The sequence below is a fragment of the Branchiostoma belcheri genome, unplaced genomic scaffold (assembly GCF_001625305.1).
Source record: "Branchiostoma belcheri isolate BF01 breed outbred unplaced genomic scaffold, Haploidv18h27 scaffold5, whole genome shotgun sequence".
NCBI lineage: Eukaryota > Metazoa > Chordata > Leptocardii > Amphioxiformes > Branchiostomatidae > Branchiostoma > Branchiostoma belcheri.
In genome coordinates, this window is record NW_017804131.1 from 6,753,255 (window position 1) to 6,764,881 (window position 11,627).

The window sequence follows — 11,627 nt, forward strand, 5'->3', positions numbered from 1 at the left end:
ATTTATTTTGCATATTTGTTTACCTTGAATATCGTGCATGATATAAGGAAAAAATACTGCTTAGAAAAAACAACGTAAATTTTTGCTTCTTGGCGCTCCCCTCCCCCTCCTCTAGGGGCGCGTCGTCAACATCGGCCGCGGCCGCGGGATCCTCGGAGACGGTGGACCCGGTGGCGTCTCCCGATCCACGCCCCCGGCTGCACCAGCCTCTGGTCCACCGCCACCGGCTGCACCAGCCTCTGATGCCGGCTGGGCCCGTGAAAAGAACTTGAAAATCGACCCCTTCTTCATGGGCCCTTCTTCATGCTTTACAAATTTCCTGGGTAGCACTGAATGCTGGGAAATCCGAAAACTCTGTTTTTCACCGAATTTCACCGAAAATTGGACGAAAAAGCCGAAATTACTCTGCCGAAGGACTTCGTCCCACATCGGGCAACAAGTTTCGCGGGTCTCACCATATTTGGTAAATCAGCTACGTAGGCCTTCGCGTCTTGCCATATTTGGTAAATTATTACATAGTGCCTTCGCGTCTTCACCTGGGGACGAGAGCAGCTTGTTCCCAGGATGTACAGTAAGGAAAACAATATGGCTGCCATGCGCCCAGCGCGATGCCGACACAGCAAGAAACTTCGGAGATACGCAGTGCAAACATGATATATCGGTATTTTCCAGGTGCAAAATTGCACATTCAAAATATTTTTAGGTGCAAATCTTGAAAATTACGTGCAATTTGCACATTGCACCTTTGTATTTCGAACTCTGTACAATACATTTGACATCTTTACATACGTTAAATCTACAAATATATTTGGGTGCACTGGTGCACCCACAGAAAGAAATTGGGTGCACAGCTCCAAATTTGGGTGCCCATGCACCCAGTATTTCAAGCCCTGGTTTAGCAGAGAATGGTTTTCAATCGGGTTGAATCAAATTTCCCTATGAATAATTCTAAATTAGATCCTTCCCACTGGGAGTAGGGATCCTAGCTACCCTCAACAGCCCGCCTGTTTCTAATGACCTGGTAATGGTTTGTCCAGTAACGGAGCTGCCGGTATAAATCTCCATTTACCTGATTTATGGCCGTCAATGTTAAGAGGTGCTTACTGGTTGGCTGGGAAAACTGATGCCGTAAATTCATTTATTTTTGCGGGGGACTTAATAATGATATGGTGTGGAAAAGGTTAGAAGTTTGCTGCTAAAAGAGTTCTGTAGTACCATAGCAATACATAGGAAATATGTGTCCATGATGTCATGAATTCCACGTGGATTAGTCACCACAAAAACCACAAAATTAAATCGTAGGAAAATAGATATATCAATGAGCAAAAAATGCATGTTTAATTGATGTAGTTTGACATTTAATTGTTGGTCAGAACTTTGGTAACATACATAGGGTACACTTTGTAAATAGACCTTTTGCACACTGTTAGAGAGTTGATTCAGCATTGATAAAGTATGAGAAATCCCTCCCTACACGTAAGCTCTGTTAAGATTGTTGTGACTGTTTGCTTTGCCGCCGTGTGTGCCCTTTGATCATATACATGTCAGTTGTACAAATTGGGGCAGTCTTTTTATTTGGCACTTGTGGCTTACACGTTAATGACCTTTGCCACTGTACGTGTGCAACGTACGAACATATACCTTAAAACTGTGGCCGGCTGCTAGAAGGTGTCAGACCCTCAGTAAACGTTGTGTTCCATCATTTAAGAGCTATCAATAGAAAAAGACATGTATAGTTTATCATCTTAAGGCCACACCAATTTAATTTCTTGGTTAACGGATTTTTCTAGAAAAATAATGGAGCGGGCGGGCGAAAAAAAATAAAAATAAAAACAGGCCTAGGCATCCTATTAAGGCCCAAAATGGTACGATAGGAGCCATGAAGTCAACACACCAGGCTGGTTCAAAATTTAAACAATGAATTTTGAACTTTTAAATATACTATTGCATTGAAAGATGACATAACTGTAACAACTAGAATGAAAAGAACTGTTTTCAACTGTTCAGGGCAAAATATGAGCATTTTGCAGTTGATTCTGAATTTTTATTTTTATTTGCAAATCAGAAAAAAATGAAGCGGGTGAATCCGTTAACCAAGAAATTAAATTGGTGTGGCCTAAGGTGACTTTAGTTTGCAAAGTACAACATGATTTTAAAATGCAGAGAAAAAATAACATAATATATAATATAATTGTAGATCAGATAATATGTATGTAACTTTTGTTTTTTGATTGTTATATCCACTCATATAAAGGAGATCTATTGATATCCAGGCTGCAAAATCATTTATTTTTGAAATAGGAAAAATTGTCCTATACATGTCACAGAGATGAAGCAACACCAACAGTTTGTTGATCTGTAGTTTTGTCATCATTGACACAAAGCAATCATACTTCTGATTATAAAATTACTAAGAAATGTTGTTTGATCCGTCAACCCTAATACTATCCTGTATGAGGGATATTTGGGTAAATCATTAAAACCTGATTCAACTTCAAAGTTCAACTTAACGTTAATATAAATATCCCATTTGTCAGCCTTTGACATAAAGACAATACAAGTCAAGTCATAGGTTGTCAGAAATTTCTTTGTTGAGGCACACGTGTTTTACTTAATGACATTTTGTTGTGAGTCAGAAATGGCAGTAAGGCCTCACCGATTTAATTTTATGGATGACATCCTCTATCTGAAGACCCCCAAACTAGTGCGCGCGGGGAAAAAAAATCCGGCCAAAAATAAAAATGCTACTAAACCACAGGAATACGAATTCGCGGCAGTACTTAGTGACGTACACGACAAGCCGGCACATGCTGGCTTTTTTGCGGAATTTATGAATCGGTATTGTACGTATGTACTGAGTTCTTGAGTCGTGGAGCTTTGAATTTGATAGCTTGGGTGCTCGGTTCCGTATTGTCGCAAATTACAATGAACTACCCAGGCCTAGGCCAGAGCCTCGATGGACGTGATCTTTTTTTTTTTAGGGCGACAGGTGAAAATCAATGCGCGCGCGGATGTCATCCATAAAATTAAGGCGGTGTGGCCTAACTACTAGTATTCTCCAACAGGAAATTACTGTTACAGTAAACCTTTCTGACTATTCTACCATTTCACTTGTAAAAGTATATAATGTGTCCTCAACAGTATAAAGGTATCCGGTTTATAACCACAGTGAACAAAGGGTGAAATTTATGACAAAACATTGGCATCCTATTTTCAACAGAGGCTAATACATTCTTAATATTACAGTGTATACACTCTTTACCCTAATGTTTTGAACTGATACTATCAGGAGGCAATTTTTAGACCATAACACCCATTCTTTCCTCATTTCATCCAGGTGACAGAGCACTTTGTTGTTAGACCCAGGGAGTACAAACAATTGTACCAAATGATTATTGCCATGAAATGTAGTGGAAAGTTGGTAACAAAACCAGGTACATTTGAGAGACCCTCTTTTGTATCAGACTATAATCAGTAGCACATGGAACAGAACAGTTGATTTTCAGCTTAGGACCAGGGGGATTTGCAGAAATATCTAACATATTCTAAGTTATGCAGCAAGTTTAAACTGTAATTTCCAACACAAGAAATTGGACTCACCCAAATTTTCGACTGTACAACTCCAGTCTTTGTCAAGGAATGAACAATCCACCACTTCCGTGACGTCACGCAGATGACACAGTGACTCCGTGAGCAGTGGATCATAGGTTGCAGAAAGTCTGTAGCGCCCCCCGTCTCTGTTGAGGGTTATCTGCGTGACGTCACAGAAGCGGTGGATTGTTCATTCCTTGACAAAGACTGGAGTTGTACAGTCGATGATTTGGTTGAGTCCAATTTCTTGTGTTGGAAATAACAGTTTAAACTTGCTGCATAATGACTTCTACCAACACAGATGAACTTTCTAAGTTCATCTAAGTTCATTCTAAGTTACATGTTGTACAAAACTTGCACCTGGCCAGCAAGTCAACTTGTTAAAAAACTAAAAGGTTTTTCAGTAGTCCTATTTAGAATGGTAGGTGTTATGAAGGGGCTCAGTTGGCAAGCTGCAGCACTATTTGACAGCCGTGTTCTTTTCCTTTCTAGCCTGCTTTCCCTGTTTGTGCTTGTGATGCCTTTTTATTGAATACTTGAGTAGTAAATTTCTACATCTTACTGCAGTCTCAATTGTTAAAGTTTTAACTAGTTTGGTTAGTGTCTAGGAAATACGACCCCTCCGCACTTTTTTCTGGCCCAGAAGTTGACCTTTGGTCATAAAAGTGAGTCCTAATGGAGACCGATTGCGTCCGTAACCATAGCAACTATTGTCGTCGGTAACGGCGTAGACTCCTGAGTGCAGCAACCATGAATATTGCTGCTAAGTTCCGCGAGGGAACAAAGCTCGCTGTTGTCTCAAGACTTTGCAGAAAGTGAAAATAACAAAGGCCATTCAGTCCGGGGAAGAAAGGGCATTCAGATGTCATGTCATTAATGGCCCAATTAAATCTTCACTTGCTTTGTTAAGGTCAAGAATAGAAGGGTAACGATCTACAACCTTAAGTCGAACTTCATTCATAAGTCGCGCCTTTTTTTTTAGAAAGACAGTGATTTTTGAAAGATTGAATCTTTGAACAGAGCTTGCAAAGGTATTCATCTACCTAAAAACAGGCCTGGTGACATGATATGACAATTTATTAGTGGAGAAAAATTTGGGTCATGACATCAAAGGTCATGACAGTTAGCATTTACAGGTATCTATGGTGGTGTCCTGGGGACTGGCCTGTATGTAACACAGTGTTTCCCTTGTCTAGTTGGTGCTAATGAGCAGATTCCACAGGGATTACAGACATTACTATGGTTCCTCCTGTAAGGTGACCTCTATAATGTGTCCACTAAAACATTTCATGGCCACGCCAACTTTTGTCTCAGAATGTAGCCATAATTCCATTTCATGGAGAAAATTGCATGAAAGAAACTGTGGCTTCCCCTCAATAAATTGGATTGTTTCTTGGTCACAGTTTTACTTTCCGGTGGTGGTCTCAGTAGCACAGGCGTAAAAAAAGGAAATTTCGCGGCCCTGGTTAGAAGGATTTCTTGGTTGGGCTAGAAATTTAAAGCAATTTGATATCTTGTTACACATCTATGCAGGTATTAGATGAGTAACCGAGATTGCAATGTACATGTGATGATGGGCAAAGATGTTGCTAGACATTGTAGCTGCTTGGTTCTGTCAATATATGCTTTGTCACAGTTTGTGTACTACTGTATTCAATTGTTTTGACGTACTAGTTGTAACTCCATCACTATCAGCCCTATGATTTCTAGTTCTACTGAGTGTATTACGTCAGAGCTGTTGATGATTGGGTGGCATTTCTAACACTGCATAATTAACCAGTAATTGATGGATGGAGTCTGCCTTCTCCACAGACCACTGCTGTCATTGGCTGTTTGTTGATGTAATTTGTGTGATAAGGTGGTTGTACTGGGAGGAATGTTCCCTGGGGCGAAGGCTTGCCCACTGTTAGCGTGCTTCCTTCAGTCTACTCAGCCAGTGTTTGTAGCTAAGGGTTAGTTCTGTTTTGCCTATGTTGAGTATTATGTCAGTGATTTATAAGCATGTTTTCTGGTTGAAAGTCTAGGATATTCTGCTGACTAGGATGGTTAACTTGCCTGCTTCTGGTAAGTTTGATACTAGGGAACTGTTTGTCATATGTTAAAAAAGCGTGTGGCTCTAGGGCATAGTGTAGTACAAGAGGGCACGCATAGGTCAGCCTAGTTACCCAACACCTGCAGGAAGTAACGTACCTTACAAGTTTTCCAGTTTTGATATTTCCTCAGATTTCACACAAAGTTCTGAACTGTGAGTTATGTTGCCTTTGGCAACATTTCAAGTACATTATCGTCATGTTGAAGAGTTTTGCAAGGCTCTTTTAAAACTGTCCAACAAAGTAGGACATCTCTTTCGATGTTCGTTACTAGGTAGTGTTGTTGTGTGGAGGAAGATTGTATTCGTTCCTTTTGATTTTTATTAGTGGGTTACGATATGATGTAGAAAATCAGAGAAACAGTAGTCCAAAAGATGAATTTATTATGTTCACTGCAGTTAGCTGTATGAGATATACATGCAATCAGTTACCCTGCCTTTCAAGAATACATGAGTAAATGCTTTGTAATTGTCTGCTGTGTACTTTGTTGTACAAACTTCCGTAGCTGACCAAGTCCACTTCCTGTGTTGAAGGTACGTTTGTCAATGCTAACTCCTGTACTCTGTTTGACATGTGTATACACAGGTCTTACAAAAGCTTGACGCAGAATGGGGCAAAGAGAACATCCCAGCCTGTAAATCTACACACCTTACAGACGTGCGTCACCCCTACACAGGTGTAAATAGGACAGGTAAGCCCGTATCTTTGTCAGTAAATACTGTCTGCACATGTAGGATATCATCCATAAAGTAAAGCCATGGTCACAACCCGCTGTGCATGCTTTTTGTCCGTACGTTTTTTTGGGGCCACGTCTGCTACGTTTTTCTGAAAACGTGCGTTGTATGCTCATAGGCTGTACAGGGCACGCACGTCGCATGTACGGGTGGTGAATCCGCAGACCGCACGCATGAAAAGTTTTACATGCACTTAAAGTTCTACGGCGTGTCTGCGTGCTCCCAAATCCGTAGGATTCCGTACAGAGGTGGTACTCACCACGCACGAATGCCCTACGTTTGCCAACGATTTTGCATGTAGACAGCACGCAGAAGCACGGCGGGTTGTGTCCGAGGCTTAAGGTAGCCTATTGGGTTCAACAGACAATGTTTTTGTTACGTTGTGCCCCCCAGGACTTTGCATAAGCAGCATTACATTTCCCTTTTGAAGATAAATAAAGTAAACATAAGTGATGTAGTAAACTGGTCATACATAAGTCAGCGTTACTGTATTGATCTGTAAAAACAGCATTCAGAAAGACCACAAACCTTTGCCCTGCCCTCATTCACAGATGATGTCAAAGTGTTTGTATAAACTGACATTTCCTACCTTTTCACAGTTACACAGTGTTGGAGTCGAAAGCTTTATAACTTGCTAAGAATTTCTGTTTCTTGCAGTTTTTTCTTTATTCATCAGCTTTGATACAACAAAGCACTATAACCGTCTTGATGTTTTGAAAGCTTTTGAGACAATTTTTGAACATGAGAGAGACAAATCATTTCTCCATATTTGCCTGATTTACTATAAAGCTGTGGATGGTTTAAAAAAAACAACAACAAAGCAAACACACATGTAATCATCTAGCAGTACTGCCTAATGTAACAAACATATTCAAGTGGTTTTGAAGTGTTGACAGGTCCTACCCAATGGTTAGCATTTGTTGTCACAGTTCTAATTTAGGAACAGGTGTCAAATAGTTGATTACTGTCATCACCTTTGTTCTTTAATCAGGATAACAACACAGGTGGTACATGTATTTACATACCAACAGACGCACACTATGGAGCTAATGAAAGGAATCTCCTTGGTTTATGCAAGGATAAAAACTGTGTTTTGTGAGAAGGAATGACTCAAAACAACCCTTAATTTGACTTAAAAACTATAGTTGAAAGAAAAAAAACAGACAGAAGCTTTGACACTTCAAGCAAACTTACTTAATTTCTGATTATTGACCAAGGACTTAGATCTCAGAATGATACATTGTACAAAATCTCAAAATAGAAAGTTAGAAAGTTATGGAAGTTAGATTTTAAAAGTTACTTTACCAAAAATTTCTATAAAATATTGACATACATCTTTCAATTTTTTCTTTGTTTTTGTTTGCATAGGCTTAAATTGTTTTTGTTTGTTTGTTTGTTTTCTCTACAGTTGTGAATTATTTTGTTATGATGGTTATTTTGCTGTTCTGCTTCTTTTTCTCTGTAGTGACTGTTCACCCGAACCAAATGATACAAGGAGCATTAATTTGTACATGTTAATTCACTGCTATGTGTGTCAAGTATTCAGCTGTAATATGAGAGCCCTTTGTTGCATTTACAAGTTGGAGACAGCTTTGTGAACTCAGACAGCTGTATATTTAACAGGCATCAACCCTGCAGCTTTGAATGCAGTGAAAAACAAGAGAATTAATCTCTCAATCTTAATATCCGTACTTGATTATGTGCATTTCTGTATCATCTTGCCTTCTGCGAAAATCCTTTCCCCTTCAATCGTTATGGGGAAGTGTTGAAAGACGCGGCTTTGGCTGTGTGAGAACGAATAAACGCTCGTTCCCACCAGTTTTGCCGCTATTAGCGACCAAAGGGAAAAGAAGCATAAGATGTTTGTCCTCCAATTTAAAGTGAGTTTAGTTTTCTTTCTACTTCCAGACAAAAGTGCCGTGCAAACACTCACGTGGGGATGAGAAGGCTTACCTTTGCTTTCCCACCACTATATGCACATAACTGGTCTAATGCATTGCCACATAATAGGTAAGAATCAGGGCTCACTAATAGGACAAGACCTATTAACTTGCAACAGGTTAGCCGTTCTGGTGTGTTTCCCAGTCCTGTAAATACACACACACCCCGTGTGTTAGTACTGGCTCTCACTGCATTATGCGTCACTCGTTTGACAAATGTTTCCCGTGTTTGCAGTACGCAGCCCTGTGTGCCCAGAGTCACCCGACAAAAGCAGACGCCTCCACGCCGATGGCCCCGCTGGACGTGCCCATAAGTTGTCCTCCACGGCGCTAGCAGATATGAATGCGTACGCGTACCCGGATCCTAGAGTTACGGACTGGGGAGTGCCACATGCAGAGTACGCCCCCAGGCCCTACACAGCCCCTCCTGCAGGGCGGCACTACTCAGGTATGCCTGGCTACGGGCCGCCCTGGTACCAGACTGACATTGTGTACTCATCCTACAACACTGGCGGAGGGGTGAAGCTTGTGGAGATCACAGACGAGCATGCCGAATATCTGCAGAGTCTGGCCACTACCAAAGGTTTTGCGGAGGAGGACTTTGTTCCCCAGGAAGGACATGTTCAGGATGTGATCACCAACTCCCCACCAGTGGACGAGCCACTATCCTGGAGGGACCTACAGACCAGCCCAAACCCACTCAGCCCCAGACCAAATTACTACCCGAGTTACGAGCACTCAGACTACGGCTCGGTTTCCCCTCCTTATGCAGCGTCTCCGGAACATTATAGGCAAGGGCTGGGTTATCACGACTCATTCGCACCGGAGGATAGAAGACTGGCTTGCAGCTTGCCAGCACCACATAAGACTGGAAGCTATCCGCATGTCCGGCCATCTCAGAGTCCTACCTACGGATTGAAGTACGGTAGTACCCAAAGGGGAGGCGTGTCCCCAGATAGACCATACTCCACAGACCATGAACAGGGGGATCTGAACAACAGTTTTGACTCTAGCTTCTCGTCAGTCACTCTGTCAGAGTTGGCTCCATTGGAGCAGAGCGGGGCGTCAAGTTTGTTCACGGAGAGGTCTTCACAAATGGCTACTCTGGAGTGGGACGGGCTTATTCCCAACCCAGACAGTGCCATCCTTGCAAAGCAGTCCCGGGAATTCCATCCTACTACGTACAGACAAAGCAATGTAGGAAACTCCAGATGTCTACCCTTAGCCTACGAGCCGACGGAACGCCAGCCTTTGGAAGTAAAAGGCGATTCCTCTGCGGCATTGAACTCAGGAGTGTCAAATGATGTTTCCTCAAAGCAAACCAACGTCCGTGTGTACTCTCGTCATTCGGCAAACTCGTCACAAAGCAGCGCTCCGGCGCTGAAAAGCGCCTGCACTTTACGAGTAAACGGCTCCCCGGCCAAAGCACAACAGCCATACAGACCAAAGTCGTCCGGCAGTATTTCAGGGGACATTTCGCATTCCGTTGGCGTCGGAAGCGCTAGAACCTCTCTGGCATCGAGTCGACAATCAAACCGAAATTCCTCAAGTTCTAGTGCATCCAGTAGTGTTGGACCCACAAGCTTAAGGCTCAGGCAAGAAGACATGATGCCATTGTCCAGGAGCAATGGATTTGCCTCTGTGTCTAGCACAGGATCTTTGAACTCTCGACAGTCCAATTGTTCACCACTAGGGAGAGATGAACTCAGACAGAGCTCTAGGACCAGTTCAGCTCAACTTGCACTGAGCTTGCCAAAGGAGATTCCATTGAGGAGTAGTCGAAAATGGTCCTCCCATCTTCCAACCGAAAGGAGGAATACAGCACTAAACAGAAAGGTACGCTTTACTAACTTGTTGTTGTCACTTTGGATCAAATCTGTATTGTAATTTGTATAATTATGCAAATGATACTGATGCATTGTAATGTCCAGACCAAATCTTTTCAAAGGATAAAAGAGGTATGACTAAAGTGATAAAGTTAGTTTTTCTAATGATGAATATTTTATGCTCTTGATACAATTATAGGACCTTGATGTTTCAACTCTACAAAGCCACAGACTTCTGCCCAAGCAACAGGTGATCCCCAGTCAGACTCTGAGGTAAGCTATTTTGAAGTTAGAAAATTGATATGGCCAACTCAAGACTTTAGAAGACTGAAAATACAAATCCATCGCTATACTCAGTACTATATGTTTTGAGCACGACTCTAAAATAGGAAGTTTAAACAGGACAAAAAGCAAGATTTTGTGATAGATTATTTAGATTTTAATCTCTAGTTACCCACATTACATGTCCCAGTGCACTTTCCCTGGGGCATGCTCTTTGGTATGATCTGTAATTAAGTGCAAGACAAGATACAGCTGTTTTGCCATGTTCTACCTATCCCCATGTTATTGACATTAGGCCACACCAATTTAATTTCTTGGTTAAGGCCACACCAATTTATTTTCTTGGTTAACGGATTTTTGTAGAAAAAAATGGAGCGGGCGGGCGAAAAAAAATAAAAATAAAAATTTGATACTACCTGCCATACAGCCATGTACAAATGTAGTGTGAAATCCAGACTGCTTATTAAGTTACGAAAATACTGGGAAAGAAACAAAAGACAAGAGAGGATGTACTGTATTGTGTTTTATTTGCTATCCACACCATTGGGTTGATAATCTTTTTCGTACACGAGCAAAAACATTATGCAGAAAACAAGTTTTAGCATGTTAACAGTTACTACAGTACTTCCAAGTTCCACCATCATATGTAGCGTTACTCTAAAACATGACACGAATGTTAACTCTCACAAGCAATTTCATAGTCACAACAACTTTAAAGGGGACAAAATTTATTCAATTTTACATGTACTGTACCTAGATTCTGCCTTGATCCAAAGTTCCAGCTTTCTCAAACAATTTAAGCTTCCGCCACAAATTTTGTCCGCCATATGCAGAACAAAAACAAATGACTGAGCCAACATGGTTCCAGAACATCGCATCTGATTGGCCAGAAAGTAAAACAATCCACGATTGGCTACTTTACGTCATGTGACTATGTGTGCAGGAGCGCCTCTAGCGACATTGGTATCAACTGCAGCAATTTCATTGGGTCTCCCTGTTCAGGGCCTGTGGGGTCTAAACTATGACGTTTTTTATTTTTATTTACATTCGGCAAAAAAAGCAAGCGGCGAATCCGTTAACCAAGGAAATAAATTGGTGTGGCCTAATGGATTTTTCTAGAAAAATAATGGAGCGGGCAGGCGAAAAAAAAATTAAAAAATAAAA

General features: G+C 41.4%; 1 protein-coding gene across 7 annotated transcripts in view; it reads left to right on the forward strand.

Annotated features, from left to right (window-relative positions):
- LOC109479999 overlaps nt 1-11,627 on the forward strand; it is an 83,097-nt gene that overhangs the window by 37,226 nt on the left and 34,244 nt on the right. For 6 of the 7 annotated variants that reach the window (XM_019782100.1, XM_019782098.1, XM_019782099.1 and 3 more), the window contains 3 exons: nt 6,267-6,372; nt 8,591-10,191; nt 10,381-10,454. In XM_019782100.1, the coding sequence (XP_019637659.1) occupies nt 6,267-6,372; nt 8,591-10,191; nt 10,381-10,454 (1,781 nt within the window). Of the gene's footprint in view, nt 1-5,532; nt 5,656-6,266; nt 6,373-8,590; nt 10,192-10,380; nt 10,455-11,627 lie in introns of those variants that run through there. The other variant, XM_019782104.1, reaches the window with a different exon arrangement.